Genomic DNA, 19797 nt, shown 5'->3' on the forward strand with positions numbered 1-19797 from the left:
CCCGGGAGCAATAATCCTTAGTTTTCCTTGAATCAATTGTCGAATTTACAATTTTTTATTTCTTAAATGTGGCCGTTGGGCGACATTTTCCAAAATCGATTCCATGGATAAGATCTTTCGGATTTAAATCCAATGGCCCATATTTTGTACATAACCGGTCTAGCAAAACACTCTAATGCGATCATGGATTTTAGTCAAATCAAATCAATACGGCTTCCGACCAAAAACAAAATCAACACAACCGAAAGTTGCTCGAGGCCCAGCGACAGTAGCACTCCGCTCCTTTTGTCAGGCACCGCAAGGGTGTACACCACACGTTGTACTTGTCTCCGATTTCTTAACCAAGATTCCTTAACCAAGACTTAAATCAAGAGAAGCATAACTTAGACACCTGAGGTTGTTTTTTTTTTTTCTATTATTCGTATTTAATGTGTTCAATCTAGTGGTAAAAGGGTAGCTTCTTTTCCATTTACAGCCGTGTATGTCATGAGATGGAGTTTTTCAATTCTTGTTGTGAGTACTCTAAAAGCTCTCATGTTTGTATTGTGTGACTGTGGCTAGGGGTGTCAAAACCAAACAATATACCCGAACCGGAACACGAACCAACCCGACCCGATCCGAAGTTTTGGGTATTTTTGGGTCGGGTCAACTTCGTGTTCGGGTATTAGCTAAGCAAATGGGTATCTCAATGGTTTCGGTTCGGTTCGTGTTTAGAACACGAACCGAACCGAAACACATATATTTTTATTTTTAGAACCGAAACACATTCACTTTGTAGCACTGTCGTTCAACTTCGTCCTGGCTTTTTTGACGTGGCATGAACAAAAAGTTTTTGTTCTTTTGCTTGGGTTTACTTGTGTGTGGATCGGTTCAATGTATGCTGTGATTGGGATTTTGGTTGCTTCTGATCGTGCGCTCTTTTCCATCATCCTCATGTGCTGAACATTAGGAGCAGCAGCACATAGAGAGAGAGAGAGAGAGAGAGAGATAGAGAGAGAGAGAGAGAGAGATGGTAAGGCTCGGGCCGCCGAACGGGATGATGCATCAACGTCGTCCCAGTGAGCAATGAGAGGTACTAGCAAATAATAAGGGAGTGGGGGAGGAGGCGATGGGTGACCACTTTATTCCTAGCAAAAATATTTCAAACGACTTCTGTTCTTTTTAATAAATTTCCAGTCTCATTAGAAATGGCAGTCGGCCTTTTTCATGGGAACAGTTTAGGGTGCGAATGACAATGTTTCTAAGCCTAGGAACTATTTCTACTCAGAAATGATTCTTTTTGATTTTGTGCCCGGAAACAATTTCTAAGCATTTAAAGGCGTTTGGTAACTGTCCAAAATTTCTATTCCTGAGATAGAAAAGAACATAAATGCGTTTGGTAACTACACAAAATTTCTTTTTATTAATAATATTTTAATAATATTTTGAATTGTTTAATATATATATTTTTTCTTTCTTTCTTCCTTGGCCATGGCTGGTCGCCGGCGACCAGCCACAGTCCAGGGCGTCGCGGTCATCGCCGCCGCCCGGCCACCGCCGGGCTCGCCGTCGCGACCCACGGCGAGTCGGCTCGCCAGACGGCCAGGCGAGCTCGCCATGGGTCGCGCGCGAGGCTCGGCCTCGCCAAGATTTGGGTGAGGCCAAGCCTCGCCGTCGCGACCCACGGTGGGCCGACCTCGCCGTCGTGACCCACGGCGAGGTCGGCTCGCCGTGGGTCGCGACGGCGAGGCTCGGCCTCGCCCGATCTCGGGCGAGGCCGACCTCGCCATGACGGACGGCGAGCCGCCTCGCCCGGGGGCGAGGGTCCGGCCTCGCCTCGCCTCGCAGGGAGACCCTCACCCTCCGTGGGCGGCGGCGAGGGCCGTGATGCCCTCGCCGGCCCTGGGCTGTGGCCGATCGCCGGTCACCGGCCGCTGGCATCTGGCCACAACCCAAGAAGAGCAACACAAAAGAAGAAAACAAAAAAAAGAAAAAAACTAATTCTCAAAATTGTGCCGAGAAACAAGAAGCAACTTTTTTTTACTTCTTGTTTCTCTTCCAAAACTGTTTCTGGGCACAAATTTTTGCAAAAATGTGCCCGGGAACAAAAAGTTTACCAAACGCATTTCTGTTCGCAAACTATTTCTGGGAACAAAAGAACAGAAATTTTCACTCTTTGGCACGTTACCAAACGGGCCCTTAGAGAGAAAGAGAGATATTGCATCCAAGGATCAAGTAATTGATAGAACCAGGTCGCACTATTGGGACACAAGAAAAGATTCATTTCATGGTACCCTCCCAGTCCCGGACCTTAGTTTTCGTCGTCGAGAGCAATCGATGTTCGCGACGGGCCTTTTTGAGCTCCTCGTTTGATCGGGACGAATTGACCGGAGATCTTTCCTGTAGAATGGCATCGTATGTGGATACACGGAAAAAATATCTTAACTGCTCCAGTCTTGGAATGAACGGATTAGCGCTCAATTTATTGCCGATGGGGATTGGTGGAGGCATTGGGTAATTCCGATAACTTTCAAGCAATTGTAATATCGTCAAATATTAGCTTGAACCCAAAAAGACCCGAAACCCGACCCGGTTTTTGCGTTTCGGGTCATGTTCGGTTCGGGTCAAGAGTCCACATATCTTTTATGATTCGGGTCGAGTAGGGTAGCGTGGAGACTAGACCCAACCCGATCCATTGACACCCCTAGGTGTAACTTAACCTTAATTTATAATAAAAATATAAAACACGAACCCGAACCGAACCCGACCCGACCCGAACCGACACGATCGTGCGGTTATATCATGTTCGGGTCTTGTTTTGGGTCGGGCCAATCACACATATTCATTGTTTCGGGTTGGGTATCATGAAAATCCAACCCGACCCGACCCATTGACACCCCTAACTGTGGCATATCTTCATGTGAAGTGATTTCATAACTACTAACTAGTATATTGATGGGATGGGCTCAAGTACTTTTTTTTTTTTGCTAGAAATTAAACTTTAGATTGCAAACAAAGCAATTACAAAAAGGAAGCATTACCTACATTAGAGCGAAATATAAAAGAAGACTCTACTAGTACAATATTTTTAACTCTAGAAGGGAAATCATGGTAAAGAAAAGAGGATGTGGTGCCTATATGATTAGAGGCCCAATTTGCAAGTACATGAGCAGCTCCATTCTTGGATCTACGGGTCCAGTCCAAGCTCCAACCTGGATTGTGCTGAAATTGAAAGCGAAAATCTGCGACGAAAGGTTGAATACTCCAAGGGCAAAGACCATGGGCTCAAGTACTTTAGACCTTTGGGGTGACGAGTGACGAAGAAAAGTAAAAACTCAAATTGAACATGAGGATCTCATCATAACGCTCGGAAATTATTCTAGTACTAATTCCCTTCCTCACTCTTTTGCCAATCACAAAAAGAAAAAATCAATCTGTTTGGGCGTGAACCATATATTTTAAGACATGATTGGACTTGAGCAAAGGACTTTAGGTGCCTGCTGAGTCGAAAATATATTTTAAGACACGGCCAGTGCAGATGACATGATTGAACCGTATATTTTTAAGACATGATTGAATATATGGTTCAATCATGACTTGACCAGAAATCAATTTCTGGCGACGCGGCCAGTGTGGAGGACGGCAGCCGGTGTCGGGCAGCAGCGGGAGGTAAGCTACGGCCGACAGCGGGAGGTGGGCGGCGGCGGCAGGAGGAGGGTGACCGGCGGCGAGAGAATATGGCCGGTGGACGGCTGGTGGCGGCCCACGGCGATCGACGGCGAGAGGCGGGTGGTGGTGAGAGGAGGGAGGTCGGTGGCGGAAGACAATGGCCGGTGGACGGTGGTGGGAGGCGGGCGACGGGGGGAGGCGAGCGGCGACGGGAGGAGGGCGGCCGACGGCGGGAGACGGTGACCGGTGGACGGCGGCGGGAGACGGTGACCGGTGGACGGCGGCTAGCGGCGGGAGACAACGAATAGGTGGAGGCAGCAGCCGGCAAGTAGGCGGCGGGTGGGTGACCGGCTGGTAGCGAGGGCGAGCGATGAGAATAATTTTTATTTTTCATTTTTGTTCCAGAAAATAGAAAAGCATTTCTATTTCAAACCTATTTTTGAAATCAAAATTTGTTCCAGAAATATAAAAGTGAAATTGGGTTATCAAACGGGTTTTTGTTCAAAACCTGTTTCTAGAACAGAAAAATAGAAACAAAATGGTTATTATCCACGGCCTTCGCAGCCAACACCGACTAATCCAAGAACTACAACCTCTCGCATGCTTACAAGCTTCGTATGCAGGTGAATTGATTTGTTGATTCCCGCCTGTGAACCTATTAACCACAGAAGCAAAGGATGACTAGGCAAGAGAGATGATATGAATATTTCAAACGAGAAATTCATTGCCGAAACAATTTACTTAGGAAATGATGATGACGGACTACTATTACGTCAGAATGGAAATAGTATTTAATATAACTAATAAATAAAGTCTCCTTACTTCTAAAAGTCATAAAATTGTCTTAAAATAACGGGATAAGTGTACAGAAAGTCCAAAAACTTGTCACGAAGATGCAATTAAGTCCTGAAACTTTCAAAAAGTGCAATTAAATCCTAAAACTTATCAAGTTTGTACAATCAAGTCATTTCATTAACTCCATCCAACTTGACAAACGAAAAATGCTAACAAATTTTAGGACTTAATTGCATCAACTTGATAAGTTTTAGTACTTGATTGCACAAACTTTACAAGTTTTAGGACTTAATTGCACATTTAAAAAGTTTTATGACTCAATTGCATTTTCGAGACAAGTTTTATGATTTGATTACAATTTTTGAAAGTCTTATAACTCAATTGCACTTTCGTGACAAGTTTCGGGATTTACAAAGCACTTATCTCTAAAACGATTGAGCTCCTTCTGGCGTTAGAGGATGTAAAAGTTGTGCTTAAAGGACATTTGAGAGATCTATTTATTTTAGAATTATCGGGTTGGGATTAGCTAATGGATTTTGAGGAAACCAAATTAAGTGGAACTCAAGAATAAGATCAACCTGACAAGGATCCTTAATGTTTTAGATTGAGAGCACATAAGGACGTTTAGATTGGATGATAGTTACATACAAATAGATAAATAAAAGATTAAGGGGAAAAGGACACTGGAGCTTACTTTGGTGCAAAAACTTTTCAACGGATTACTTTAGTGCCACTTTTAAAAAAAAAAATTACTTAATTGCTAATTCCGATTTACGATGCCGGAAATTTGATGTGACGATTTTTTTTTATCAATTTTTCTCACCTACGCGGCTTGCTGGTATGCCCTGTCAGCATTAATAGTCTCAAACAACGTTGTTTACATGTTTATCCCAAACATAAACCATAATTTGGACAAATCAAGCCATTTCCCAAAATTTTTCAAGCCCAAATCTTACAAACCAAGCACGATATATCGAGGAGAGAAAGACTAGCTTAAGCCATCAAGGATCGAACCTGACAAGACAATCGCGAAAGTAATTTTGAGGATTGGATCTAGCAAGTGAAGTAGTGGCGGCCACGAAAAGAGCTCTTCAGCGATGGCATTCAAAAACAGGCGTGACAGAAAGCAATGGTTGTGGTGGTTTTTTGGTGACTTGAGGACAATGAAGAAGACCTAAGATAGTTTAGTATCTCGAACAAACACTCATCGAAAGAGAGTTCAACTTCATCATTCCATCGAACACCTCCCTTGCAAACTCCTCTTTGACCAGCGCTCTCATAGTGGGAAGACTCATCGAAATAGTCGTGCCAAAGGGCGCTCAAAGAATCGCCAAGTTTTCACCCGTTTTCTCCATCCGAAACACTTGTCCAAATCTGGTTGGTTCTGTCGCCACGACTCTAGATTTGGTCGGCCAAATCTAATTGGCCAAGTGAAGGCAAAGAGAGGACAACCTGCCTTGTCAGTCATGGAGCAGCTATGGCAGCCACGGACTGTGATTGTAGAAGGGGGGCAACCCGTCTTATCAGTCATACAGCAGCAACAGTGGCCATGGACGATGGCTCATTCGATGCCTTGGACGACGACACGATGTGTTTTCATTATCTGTGTAGACTTGATTGGCTAAAGATGTAGATGGCGTGGGACTTTCCGTTTCTTATAAAAAAAATTCATATAAAATCACGTAAGTTGATATTTAAGTGATCGATTTTAATCAAATTTGATACTTCAGTGGCGATGCACGAGGTCAGGTCTAGATAATCTAATGTTCACTTCTCTGGATTTTGGGCCCAAACGCCGTGCCTGGGGATCAACGAAGGATCAATGTCCGTAGCCCGATTCCCCCGATGTCCCCTGATTCTTGTTCTTCTTAATAATTATTTATTTAGAATAATTTTTTGGGAAAAGGCAATTTTAGCAAATTCAGGAAAAATTCTGACAGGACAGCACGATCACGTTCATGTAGTAAACACGAGAAAAAAAGAAAAGCCCTAGGGGTATGCAACCGGACCGGATTTACCTAAACCGAACCGGCACCCGAAAAACAAGTCGGAGTGGTTCCATTTTTGGGAACATGTTTTGCCCAAGTAAAAACCAACCGAACCGATTTTAGAACCGGTTTTGAGATAATGTAAAAAAGTAAAAACCCTAGATCACGTTACCCTACTTCTCCGGTTTTAAAATCGGTTTCCGATTTAATATTGGGATCTGCTTCACAACTATGAAGCGAAACAATACTGGCTCTTAAAGTCATATAAATATTATGTGATTCATATGAGATATATAGATATTTCTCAGTAAGAGCATATGCTTTATTGTAAGTCTCTTGATTTTCCTTTCAAGATATTTCATTCGAAAACGAAGTGGGAGTTTTTCATCATTGGCGCAAAATAAAGAGCTAAACATGTTGAAGCATTCCCGAAAATGTGACTCTTAAAGATTTATGCGATGGACTATGTCTTGCCACATAGTACTTTTGGATTGTTGATTTTGATGGATTGTAATTTCAATTGCTCATTTTGAGGATTGTTACTTTTGGCGGATAGTGATTTTTGTTATTCAAAAAGCCCGTCACTTTATCTTTTCCGCTTCTCTGTCTTCCTTTACCGACGGTCGACAACACTCCCCGCACCGCCCACACGCACTCACCACGGAGACGACATAGCAACCATACTCCTTCACAACAACGATAAGTCTCTGTCGATGCAAAGAAACCGTCCCTCCCAATCCATTCTGAACGGTAGTTCCAGTTCCAGTTCCAGTTCCAGTTCCAGATCTCCCTCTCTCTAGCTCGTTCGAACGCGCACGCGAGAACCGGAACGTAGCCGGAAAGCCACAGAGGAATCGAGCGCGAAAATGGCGAGGAAGGCGCTGCTGATCGGGTGCAACTACGCGGGCACCAAGGCCGAGCTCAAGGGCTGCATCAACGACGTCAACAGGATGTACCGCTGCCTCGTCGACCGCTACGGCTTCTCCCAGGACGACATCACCGTCCTCATCGACGCCGACGACTCCTCCCTCCAGCCCACCGGCAAGAACATCCGTCGCGCCCTCTCCGATCTCCTTCGATCCGCCGAGCCCGGCGACTTCCTCTTCGTCCACTACAGCGGCCACGGCACCCGCCTCCCCGCCGAGACGGGCGAGGAGGACGACACCGGCTACGACGAGTGCATCGTCCCCTGCGACATGAATCTCATCACCGGTACGATCGCTTCGATACCCTCCCTTTTTTTCCTTTCTTTTATGCGGATCGCATCCATTCTCTTGGCCTCTAGCTATTACTTGACATGATTCACCAGAATATCGCATGCTTCCGCCTCTAGCTACTGAACACACATCATCCAAGGGCAGAAGAGATGGGGATCGGTTTTACGAAATGGAAATTACTCGATCGGAACCAAATCGAGCGTGTTTTGACCTTTTTATTCGATCCCTGTGCAAGTGGATCGTCTTCGATCGAGGATCCAGACTTATTCATCCGAGCAATTTCAATATGCTTGAATCGATCTGTGTTCATCAAATCTCTGATATAGCAGTACCAGATTTGGACCCTGTCGGTCGGTAAAGCTTGCTCCGTTCTTGTGTGATCCGCTGTGTTAATGTCGACTATGCGGATGAACTCATTCAATCATGTCTAGTCTAACCTATGGATAGAGTGAGCTGGTTATGATAGAGAGAAGAGAGAAGGTCGTAATTCTCTGTGCCCCCTGCGGACTTGCGAGGTGGCTCCCAGTTACTTCAGACATTGCAAAACGACGTGTGATTAACATCTTCTCTCATGGAACAGTGGCTGCAGCTGTATTGCTATATAGCATGTGCCGCATATCATCATAGCCTTAGTTACTTAGATCGACCCTGCGTTTGTTTAATTTTGTATTTGGCTCTAGGCTAGATTGCTTTTAAAGCTTGCTCTCCATGAGATTGACTGTCGGGCTAGGTTTCTGATTTGATCTTTAGAAGGCACCGTGTGAAGACAGCTTGATAATTAGTTCCTGAGTTTTGTGATTTCATTCGTTCACTTGTGTCATGTTCTTAATCATTAGTTGTGAAGTCCATCCGATTCTAGTCACCAAAGCTGACTCGCCAGTATTGCACAACAGACGATGATTTCAGGGAGTTTGTCGACCAAGTCCCTGAAGGTTGCCGCCTCACAATTGTATCTGATTCCTGCCACAGCGGCGGTCTTATCGAGCAAGCTAAGGAGCAGATTGGCGAGAGCACTAGGAATCAGGATCAGGAGCATGAATCATCAGGCTCTGGTTTTGGATTCGGAAGCTTCCTGAAGCAGACCGTGCAAGGTGAACTTGAGTCTCGGGGGATTCATATCCCTTCAGCATTCCGTCACCATCGGCATCAAGATGAAGAGGAGGAGCGAGAGGTGGAAAGCGCTTATGGTGACAGAGGCTATGTGAAGAGTAGATCGTTGCCACTTTCTACTCTAATAGAGATACTTAAGCAGAAGACCGGTAAAGATGACATCGATGTAGGTAAGTTGAGGCCGGCCCTTTTCGATATCTTTGGTGAAGATGCAAGTCCTAAGGTGAAGAAGTTCATGAAAGTCATATTGAACAAACTCCAACATGGACATGGAGATGGGGAAGGCGGAGGTGGTTTTATGGGCATGGTCGGAAGCCTGGCACAGGAATTTCTCAAGCAGAAGCTGGACGGGAGCGACGAGGGGTATGCAAAACCTGCCATGGAGGTAGAAGTAGGAAGCAATCAAGAAGTTTATGCTGGGACAACAAAGCGTTCCTTTCCAGATGGTGGTATTCTGATCAGCGGTTGCCAGACCGATCAAACTTCAGCCGACGCCAGCCCTTCAGGAAACGCCCGTGAAGCTTATGGGGCTCTCAGCAATGCCATCCAGACCCTGATCGCTGAGACGGATGGTGCAATCACCAATCACAAACTTGTTACGCGGGCGAGGGAGATGCTGGAGGGCCAGGGCTTCACCCAGCGCCCTGGCCTCTACTGCAGCGACCACCATGTGGATGCTCCCTTTGTTTGCTAATCCGAATGTGTTTCTTCTTTTCAAGGGATCATGAATAATTATCAGCGTTTGGAAGAGTTTGTGGAGAGTTTGTGTTGTTTTTTCCTACCTCAGTTTGTCTGATAAACTCGATGGGAGAGATTATAAGAGAAAGAAAAAGAAGAGAGATTGTGGTAAACTGAAGAGTTTATGTTCAGACCTTTGACTTTGATAATATGCAGTCGTATTGGGTGTTAAGCACGTTTGCTGAGGGGGAAACTAATAACGAATTACATGTGGCCTTCCCTGGCTCAAACAAGTCTACATCAGGAACGATGCCCCAATGGATGGAAGATGTTTTCCCTCCCGGACAAGCAGATGCAATACTTGGGAATGCTTGCATTCCCAGATCACTGAGTGTACTCCTCATGGATCATGCCTTGCGGATTCAAACCGTCGTTTGCTCGCGAAAGTCTCTCTTGTTTCTTCTCAATCATCGATACCCTAGCCTATTATCCACTCTGCAACAGTCTGGGAAATGTTTTAGCGTCGTGAAATTGTGGACCTCGCATTGTTGAAACTCTGAAGATGTTGAGAGTACTTGGCTAATAGGGGCATATTTGTTTATTTCCTTTATTATTTTATATATTGCAACAATAAGGGTAAAATTGTAATTTTGGCCTTTTTGGCTTTATTATAAATAGATAGCTTGGGGTCACATAAACCTAACCAAGCATTCAGTTCAGTTTTTTCTCTCAACATGGTATCAGAGCCGATCTGAACTGAAACCCTAACCCTAATCTCTCCTCTGCGCAACCTTTCTTTTTTCCTCTCTTCACGCCTTCACTCTCTCCCAATGCAGTTCCTTCTCATCTTCTCCTTTGCTATCTTTCACAGTGTAGGGCAGCACTAATGAAGTGATTCTTTGAATCTAGTGTCCGTCCTAAACTTCACCTCTATGACATAACTAAAACTTCTTTGCAGTCCGCGATAGGTGGTTCAACTTCTTCTGCGATTTTTTGGATCTTCTTGTCTGGAATTGTTTCTGCCTTGCCGCTGGCCTACAATTCTCTCGTGTGTGAAGACCAAAGCACTGCAGTTCGTGGACCACCATATTTTTTCAAATTCTTTGGGATAAATTAGAATTATCGATTTTTTTCAAGATTTCAAAATCTTGAAAAAAATCGATTTTTTTCTTCCCTTGATCTGATCTTGCTGATTTTTTGGAGGATATTTTTAGCCTACTACCAGTGACAATGTCTGACGATTCAGTTGAGAACCGTCCACCTACAGGAGATGGCCGTACAGATTATATTACTTTCGCTACAATTTTTGTAAAGCTCAACGGCACAAATTATTTGATATGGTCTCGATCTGTATTATTGACTATTGCAGGCCGTGGGCTTACAGGTCATATCAACGGCACTTCTTTGAAGCCGGAAACATCGGGTGCTACTCAAGACAAGTGGATCTCGAATGACTCTTTGGTAATGTCTTTTTTGCTTAACTCGATGCAGCCACGTATTGCAAAAGGATATTTGCTTCTTGATACTACGGCGCAAATTTGGTCAGCTGCTAGGGATACTTATGGTCAAATCGGGAATGATGCACAGGTGTATGAACTTCGAAAAAGGGTTCATGACACTTCTCAGAAGGAGATGACTATATCTCAATATTATGCTGAGCTTCGAAGTTTATGGCAAGAGTTAGATCATTATACTGATTATCAACCAACTAATGCTATAGACATTGCTGCCTACAAGAACCATGTGGACAAGATCAGAGTTTATGATTTCTTGGCAGGATTGAATGTTGAATATGATCAGATACGTGTTCAAGTCCTTAGCCGGTCTCCATTCCCCACTCTAGAACAGTCATATGCCCTAGTTCACTCAGAAGAACGCCGTAGGACAGCAATGCTCCACTCCTCTACTATTGATCGATCTGCTCTACAAATCAGTGCTGGCACTATTACTAAATCTGGTTCGTTCTCTCGATTTAATGATACCCCTAAGGAAGTTGTGAAGTGTGAATATTGTCATAGGCCTTATCATACTAAGGCTACTTGCTGGAAGTTACATGGAAAACCTGCAGATTTTGAGGAAAAAAAGGCACAGAGGAAGACAAAAAACAAAGCAAACCATACTGAAACTGTTACTGCTACACCTACTACTCATATTGGTTTATCCCAGGAAGAACTTCGGGCATTTCGACGTCTACTGAAAGCTTCTACTACTGCTGCTTCCTCCACAGTTGCCAATTCGTCTTCTCATTTTGCTTCAAATCTAGCCACTTCAGGTATCTTCTTTGGGGGGTTTAATACATCTGTTGTTTCCAGCCCATGGATCATTGATACAGGGGCTACAGATCATATGACAGGTTCTTCTGGTCTTTTTCATCAATACACCCCTACTTCCGGTAGAGACAAAGTTCGTATAGCTGATGGAACCTTCTCTTCCATCGCTGGAAAAGGGTCTATCAATTGTTCCTCCACTCTTCCCTTGTCTTCTGTTTTACATATTCCATCATTCTCTAATAATCTCCTTTCTATTAGTAGTTTGACTCGAGACTTAAATTGTAAAGTAACTTTTTTCCCTTCTTACTGTATTTTTTAAGATCTGGTAACGGAGAAGGAGATTGGATATGGTAGATTGGATGGTGGTCTTTATCTGCTCGAGGGTAGTGGGGTTTCTACTTCTATGTCGTCTACTACGCCCCATCAAGTTAATTCAGCATTGACAGATCTCCATCAGTGGCATTGCAGATTAGGTCATCCCCCTTTAGGAACTTTAGAAAAAGTTTTCCCGAGTCTCGTTTCAGCTTGTAATAAAGATGAGTTTTTTTTGTGAAGCTTGTGTCTTTGCTAAACAAACTCGTTCTACATATTCATCTTCAAATAATAAAAGTCGTTTCCCTTTTCATGTGATTCATACTGATGTGTGGGGTCCTTCCCAACGTACTTCTATTTCTGATCATCGATGGTTTGTTACTTTTATCGATTGTCATTCTCGTGCAGCTTGGGTTTATTTGTTGAAGCATAAGAGTGACGTTTTTCGTTTTTTTCAAATTTTTCACAAAATGATTCAAACTCAATTCAACGCCACTGTGAAAATTCTTCGCAATGACAATGGCACTGAGTACACTGAAGGTCAGTTTCAACGGTATCTCTTTTATCATGGCATTATTCATCATACCAGTTGTGTTGATACCCCAGCACAAAATTGTGTTGCCGAAAGAAAGAACCGACATTTGTTAGAGGTCGTCAGGTCTCTTATGTTTGCACGTCATGTCCCCTCTCAGTATTGGAGTGATGCTATTTTAACCGCTGCCTATTTAATCAATCGGATGCCGACTAGAATTCTTGATTTTCGCACACCTATTGATGTTTTACAGGGATCATCAACTTTTATTCTTCCTCCAAAAATTTTTGGTTGTGTTTGTTATGCTCGTAACACTACCTCTAAGAGTAAGTTGGAACCCCGCGGTCTCCGCTGCATATTTCTTGGTTATTCAGCTACTCTAAAGGGTTATAAGTGTTATCATCCTCCTTCTAGGCACAGTATTATATCTATGGATGTGATTTTTCATGAGTCTACTTCTTATTATTTCGCTTCACCTCTTCAGAGGGAGTGTCTTAGTATAGAGGTGTTGCCAATTCTAAATGTTCCTAAGGATATTACTTACTCTTCTCCTCCTCCTCCTCCAATAGTCTCTGATCGTCCTTCTCAAGAGGAGAACGATGCAACGCAAGTAGAGAATAATGCAATACCTCAGGGGGAGATATCAAAGGTTCAGGGGGAGACCACACCTGTTAAGCAAAGTATTGGTATCTTTCAAAGGCGGATTGATAGTGGGGAAACATTGAAGACATATCGTCGTAGGAATTCCACTACCAACATGCAGGTTAAAACCACCGATACATTGCCTATTCAGTCATCATCTCCGGATCCGGATTCTACTACTCATTCTGATCTTCCTATCGCACTCCGAAAGGGTATTAGAACTTGTACTCAACACCCTATATCCAATGTTGTTTCATATGACTCTTTGTTCAGCTCTTAGTGTACTTTTGTATCTTCTCTATCTTCTGTTTCTATTCCACAGAATTGGCAAGAAGCTTTTGTAGATGAGAAGTGGAAGACAGCAATGGTGGAGGAAATGCATGCTTTGAAGAAAAATGACAAGTGGGATCTTGTTGTTCTTCCTCCTGGGAAATAACCGGTAGGATGTAAGTGGGTGTTTGTAGTCAAACAGAATATGCATGGTACTGTGGACAGATATAAAGCACGGTTAGTGGTGAAGGGATTTACTCAGACTTATGGGATTGACTATCAAGAAACCTTTGCTTCTGTTGCCAAGTTGAATACTGTTCGAGTGTTACTTTCGTGTGCTGTAAACCAGGGAAGGAATCTTCAGCAGTTAGATGTGAAGAATGCCTTTCTTCATGGAGAGTTGGAAGAGGGGATATATATGGAGATTCCTCCAGGTTTTTCTTGTGACAAAACTCAAGGTAAAGTGTGTAAGCTGAAACGTGCACTTTATGGTTTAAAGCAATCACCTCGAGCTTGGTTTGGTAGATTTCAAAAAGCTATGATCTTTGTTGGGTATAAACAAAGTAATGCTGATCATACTTTGTTTGTGAAGAGATCAGGTGCTAAAGTCACTATTCTTATTGTCTATGTAGACGACATTATTGTCACAGGGAATGATATTGATGAGATAAGCCGGTTGAAGAATTTTCTTGGACAAGAATTCGAAATAAAGGATCTTGGAAAGCTCCGATACTTTTTTGGGATTGAAGTTGCCAGATCTTCAAACTTTCTATCCCAAAGGAAGTATGTCCTTGATCTTTTAACAGAAGTTGGGTTATTAGGATGTCGTCCCTCTGATACACCTATTGAGGTCAATACTCGTCTTCGAGAAAAGGATGGTGATCCCGTAGATAAGGGTCGTTATCAACGGTTAGTGGGCAAGTTGATTTATTTATCACACACCAGACCCGATATTGCTTTTGCCGTGAGCCTAGTGAGTCAGTTTATGCATGATCCATACTCTACTCATATGGATGGTGTTCTTCGAATCCTTCGATATTTGAAGTTTGCTCCCGGAAAAGGGATTCTTTTATCTCCTCGTGATGGCTTGAAAGTTGAAGCCTATACAGACGCTGATTGGGCTCGATCTCCTGACCGAAAGTCTATTTCTGGGTATTGTACTTTCTTAGGAGGGAATCTTGTGACTTGGCGCAGCAAAAAGCAGAATGTGATTGCTCGATCTAGTGCTGAAGCAGAATTTCGTGCAATGGCATATGGAGTTTGTGAACTGTTATGGCTTAAAGGATTACTTGAAGATCTTGGTGTATCTGTTCCTATTCTTATGATGCTATATTGTGATAATAAAGCCGCCATTAGTATTGCTCACAATCCTGTACAGCATGACCGTACAAAACATGTGGAGATTGATATGCACTTTATCAAAGAGAAGTTGGAGAGCGGTTTAATTTGTATGCCCTTTGTTCAGTTCGGTGATCAACTTGCTGATGTGTTGACTAAAGGATTGGGGAGTAAATCGTTTCATCTTGTTTTAGTCAAGTTGGGCATGTGTGATATCTATGCTCCAACTTGAGGGGAAGTGTTGAGAGTACTTAGCTAATAGGGGCATATTTGTTTATTTCCTTTATTATTTTATATATTGCAACAATAAGGGTAATATTGTAATTTTGGTCTTTTTGGCTTTATTATAAATAGATAGCTTGAGGTCACATAGACCTAACCAAGCATTTTTTAGTTTTTTCTCTCAACAAAAGATTTTAAAAGCAATAGAAATCGCCATAACAGAAAATGTCAGACTTAACCGAAAAGCAGGAGGATTACAGGAGCAAAATTTCTGTCTCCAGTCTCTTGTCTCTCTGTCTTGCTTATCAATCAAAACAAGAAATCATACAGAATATCCAGCAAAGGAATGAAACGTGGAGCGGCTATTATATGGCAGCGGTCTGGAATGGATGAATCGGAAGAGTTGATTTTTTCATTGCTAGTAGAGCAGCATATTCTTTGTCGACGTCTGAAGGCAACCAAAGCAAAATTCATATCAAATCCGTCTCAATAAAAGAAATATTTCTTTCTTTCAGGTTTTTTTTCTTTTTTTTTGTGGGTAGTTTTTCCAAGTCGAGTCGAGGGAAGGAAAAGTAGTTGGCGCGTAGAAAGTCCATGCAGAGACAAGAGTTTGCGGGTCCAAGTCGAATCGGACCGGGTCCAACCGTGTATGCGGGTCCGCGTCTTTTGTTGGACCTTCCTTTCCTTTATTTTACTGTTCACATCATCAATCCATGAATTTTGCTCAGGCTTCGCCTTCGTTGCTGACCTTCTAGACGAGCGAGAGCAAGAGAGAGAGAGACAAGTCCAAGGAGAGAGGCCGCCCGATGCTATAACGAGGTGCGGGGGAACCTGCGATCTTCATCCTTCCTCCTCCTCCTCCTTCAAAAGTCAAATACACCAAACCTCACCTCCATTGTCTCTGTCTCTCTCTCTCTCTAGACCTTCTAGGGTTTTATACCATCCTCCCCGATCTCCGACCTCCCGCGTTCCACGTCCGCTTCGCGATCTCCGTCTCTCTCCTCCTCCTTTTGGATTTGCTCCCGCTTCTCTCCGATGAGTTCGACCGCGGTGCCGTCCAGCTCCGGGGCCCCTGGATCCGCCGATTCTTCTGCTGTCCGCAGGAATTCCAAGCGTCCCAAGTGTATGCTCTCTGCTTGTCCCCTTCCCCCTTCTATCCGTATCCCGTGTTTTTTCGATTTCTTTCTAGCAGCTTGGAGTTTCCGACTGTGATTCCCCTCTCGATCCTATCGATATCATGTGTTTGATCTCCCTCCCAGATGATCGGGTTATCCTCTTGTGATCCCCCTTTCCCCCCCCCCCCTAATTCTTTTCAATCTCTTCCCCTCTCGTTCCGTCGCGGATTGGTGTTGGGGATTTGGCATAGACGAGTTCGCGGAGTCGTCTGATCACTCTCGTTTGTTGTATTTCTTGTTGAGCTGCTATCGTGGTTTCGTCGATTCGTCTGTGTATTTGAATTGTGGTCGTCTTGCCTTTTTGGTCCTTTCTTGTGCTTTTTGTTCACCTGAGTACGCTTGTGTGAGCTCTTTGTACTGGGCTTATGTCGAGGAGAACAGCAAAACATGCTCACCACAAAACCAACGCACTTACCTTCTGTTAGGACGATCTGATTCGTAAGGATTTGATCGGTTAAGTGCGCGAACAATACTCTACTGACATAAACAATCTATCACGTACGCTAATAACCACTGTGTATGCCTTGTTCTTATGATTTGTGCAAGTCAATGTGATGAGGTAATTGCTGCTGATTTTGGCATCGATTAAACTCGCCAACCGCTTTGGAATGTCTGTAATTCCTTTGAATCCTTTTCTGAAATAAAAGTTTGCTGTCTTCAATTGCCTTTTGGGCCTCTCAGACTCAAAGTTTACCCAACAGGAGCTTCCTGCTTGCAAGCCAATCCTCACACCCCGATGGGTGAGACCTCGTTGCCTTTTGCCAATTCCTGATACCTCCTCGATTATCGGATTAGCGGTAAAAATACTTAAGTCTCCCTTTCTTTGTGCAGGTGATTTCGGCATTTATGCTGGTTAGCATTGTTTTCATTCCCATCGGAGTTGCCTCTTTGTTTGCTTCCCGTGATGTAAGCATGATCCTAAGGCTAGTTGCTTTCTCTGTTATTATGATGTACAGCTGTTTATACATCTATTGCTATCTTTTAGGTTGTCGAGATAATTGATCGGTACGACATTGATTGCATACCAGAATCTAACAGAACGGATAAAGTCCAGTACATACAGAGCTCTCCGAACAACACCTGCATCAGGAAATTAACAGTAAGCTTTTCTTGATAAAGTAATTCGGTAGTTGCACGTAGAACTTGAATAACCCTCTCACTATATATGCTTTTAAGAGAAGATGACACTGACTATGTGAAACTGAGGATTATCTCCCCTCCACTTTTTGCTTTGTCTTCAGGTGCCTAAGCGTATGAAGCAACCTATTTACGTATACTACCAGCTGGATAACTTCTACCAGAATCATCGCAGGTTTGTATCGGTTGCCTCAGCAACCTTTGCATCCTCAGCATATTTTCCGTGTGAAAGAGTATCTGAAAACAGTAGTTAGTTTTGTCTAACTCAGTCAGACTTTGGTGCTAATTAACATGAAGATGTTATGTCTCTGGTAGCTTTTTGGATATAGATACACTTATTCTCTTCTGCCACATAGTATTTTTGATTTTTTGTCTGATCCATGCCTTTTATTTTTGTATTTTGAGTAGCATGAGATAATGTGGCCTGAGCCGGTGCATCTTCCAATCTACGCATGTATACTTCGTAGCTAATGCTCGATAAAAGGAGATGAACTTTTTATGATCGGAATGCCACATCATAATGTCTTGGTTTGCCTTTAGTAATGCTTGTTAGGAAAGCCATAATGGATGGCTTTATAGAAAGAAAACCAACATGCATTTCATGTCAGGAAAAATATTTGGTATTACAATCTCTTGTGATCTTTATGGGCTTTACCTATTATTTGATTGGATTTCCATGGGCAATTGGTACGGTAGCATCGGAAAAAGGGATATGGTATGTTAGCAATGAAGTCCAGTCGTCATAGTATGATAAACAAGACAGCAGATTTGTTTGGCCATATGATATTCCATTAATTGTGATGGGGTGGTTTAATTTCAGGTATGTGAAGAGTCGAAGTGATCAACAGTTAAGGGATGCTAGCAGTGCAAATGATGTTAGTGACTGTAAACCAGAAGATACTACGGCTAATGGCTCGTTTATTGTTCCCTGTGGTCTCATAGCCTGGAGCTTATTCAACGACACCTATAGTTTCTCGATCAATAGTGCGCAATTGAACGTGAATAAGAAGGGTATCTCATGGAAGAGTGATAGGGAACATAAATTTGGTAAAGATGTGTACCCGAAGAACTTTCAAAGTGGAGGCCTAATAGGTGGAGCAAAACTTAATGCATCCATTCCGGTAAGCCTGGCTAGAATCTCAAGACTCGAGAATTATGAATTGCACTGTCGTTGTTAGTCTTAGATCATATTTGGCTTGAGCATCTATTACTGAAAAATATTGCGAAATTTCTGACTGTATTTTACGCAATGAAAGCAATTGAATGTCGCTGCATGTAATTAATTAGCATCTCTCAGAAGATTTCTGGTAACGCCTTTTGAGTTGACTGTCTAATTGCATCATAAATCATAATAAGCAATGGAAGTGCTTTAAATTTCCGAGTAAGAATGTCTAAAGATTTAACTTGTTGAGTTTGTCTGGTTTGTAGCTGAGTGAGCAGGAGGACCTCATTGTATGGATGAGAACTGCAGCTCTTCCTACTTTCAGGAAATTATATGGGAAGATAGAGCAAGATCTAGAGGAGAATGCTGAGATACAAGTGTCGCTGGGGAATTTCTACAACACATACAGTTTTAATGGAAAAAAGAAGCTTGTGCTTTCCACCACCAGCTGGCTCGGAGGAAAGAATGATTTTCTTGGCATTGCTTACCTGACTGTGGGTGGATTGTGCTTTTTCTTGGCCATGGCTTTCACCATTGTATACCTTGTGAAGCCAAGGTGAGGTCTTTAGCTTCGTCTGGCTAGTTCTCCATGCCTTCCTTTTTCTCACGAAAGTGATCGCTTGCTTAATAAAAGATATAGCAGAAAATATTTAGATTATAGTCACAGTAAAGAGTAGGAGCCGTCTTGCAAAATTTTACTTGAGTTGGAGTATGATTGGGCTACTGATTTGCTGTATGCTCTAGCATTAAAGACATTCTTGCCTGTTAAACACGCGTCTTAATTTTTATGTAAAAATGTTTGATAACTGCTATTCCATTATACAAACTCGCTAATACCACCTCTTTTCGACCAGGCAACTTGGAGATCCTTCGTACTTGTCTTGGAACCGGACCCCAGGATGGAACTAAGCAATCACATGGACTTCTTGATGGCTTGTGGTTTGATGCGTCATGGCTGTTTATGTAGTTTTGTGTATCAAAAATCTTTGAGTAATCTATTTTTTTTATTTACTTGTTATTGTGGTTGAAAAGCAATTGAATATGGAAATGTTAGATCTTGTATAACAGCTAGACGATCTGTACCTAATTCAACGGCTCGCTTTTATTAACGACTTCCATAGTACAGTCATTGGAATAATGCTGAACCGGAGGGAGCAACGTACGAAGTACATCTCCTGTAGTTTCTTGTTGGCCAATGCACAGCATTAATCAAGAGAAAGAAACAAGAGACCTTTAGTGTTTCAGAAATGAGGTCCGACTCTGCATTCCGATGTGGTGCATGAGAGAGGGATTTGGTCATA

At 42.9% G+C, this 19797-nt stretch overlaps 2 protein-coding genes across 2 annotated transcripts; both read left to right on the forward strand.

Annotated features, from left to right (window-relative positions):
* The first annotated feature begins 7041 nt into the window (after window positions 1–7041).
* LOC115689595 (metacaspase-4-like) lies at window positions 7042–9668 on the forward strand. The gene is made up of 2 exons (XM_030615696.2): window positions 7042–7643; window positions 8542–9668. The coding sequence occupies exons 1-2, from the start codon at window positions 7298–7300 to the stop codon at window positions 9450–9452; spliced, it is 1257 nt and encodes a 418-aa protein (XP_030471556.1). The 5' UTR covers window positions 7042–7297; the 3' UTR covers window positions 9453–9668.
* Window positions 9669–15750: 6082 nt separating this feature from the next.
* Window positions 15751–19605, forward strand: LOC115689597 (ALA-interacting subunit 3-like). Its single transcript, XM_030615697.2, has 8 exons — window positions 15751–16145; window positions 16879–16937; window positions 17029–17103; window positions 17183–17296; window positions 17439–17509; window positions 18155–18455; window positions 18763–19052; window positions 19351–19605. The coding sequence occupies exons 1-8, from the start codon at window positions 16058–16060 to the stop codon at window positions 19403–19405; spliced, it is 1053 nt and encodes a 350-aa protein (XP_030471557.1). The 5' UTR covers window positions 15751–16057; the 3' UTR covers window positions 19406–19605.
* Window positions 19606–19797: the final 192 nt, after the last annotated feature.

This window comes from Syzygium oleosum, unplaced genomic scaffold, assembly GCF_021117445.2.
Source record: "Syzygium oleosum isolate NSW1041296 unplaced genomic scaffold, Sole_v2.1 Sole_v2.51, whole genome shotgun sequence".
Taxonomy (NCBI): Eukaryota; Viridiplantae; Streptophyta; class Magnoliopsida; order Myrtales; family Myrtaceae; genus Syzygium; species Syzygium oleosum.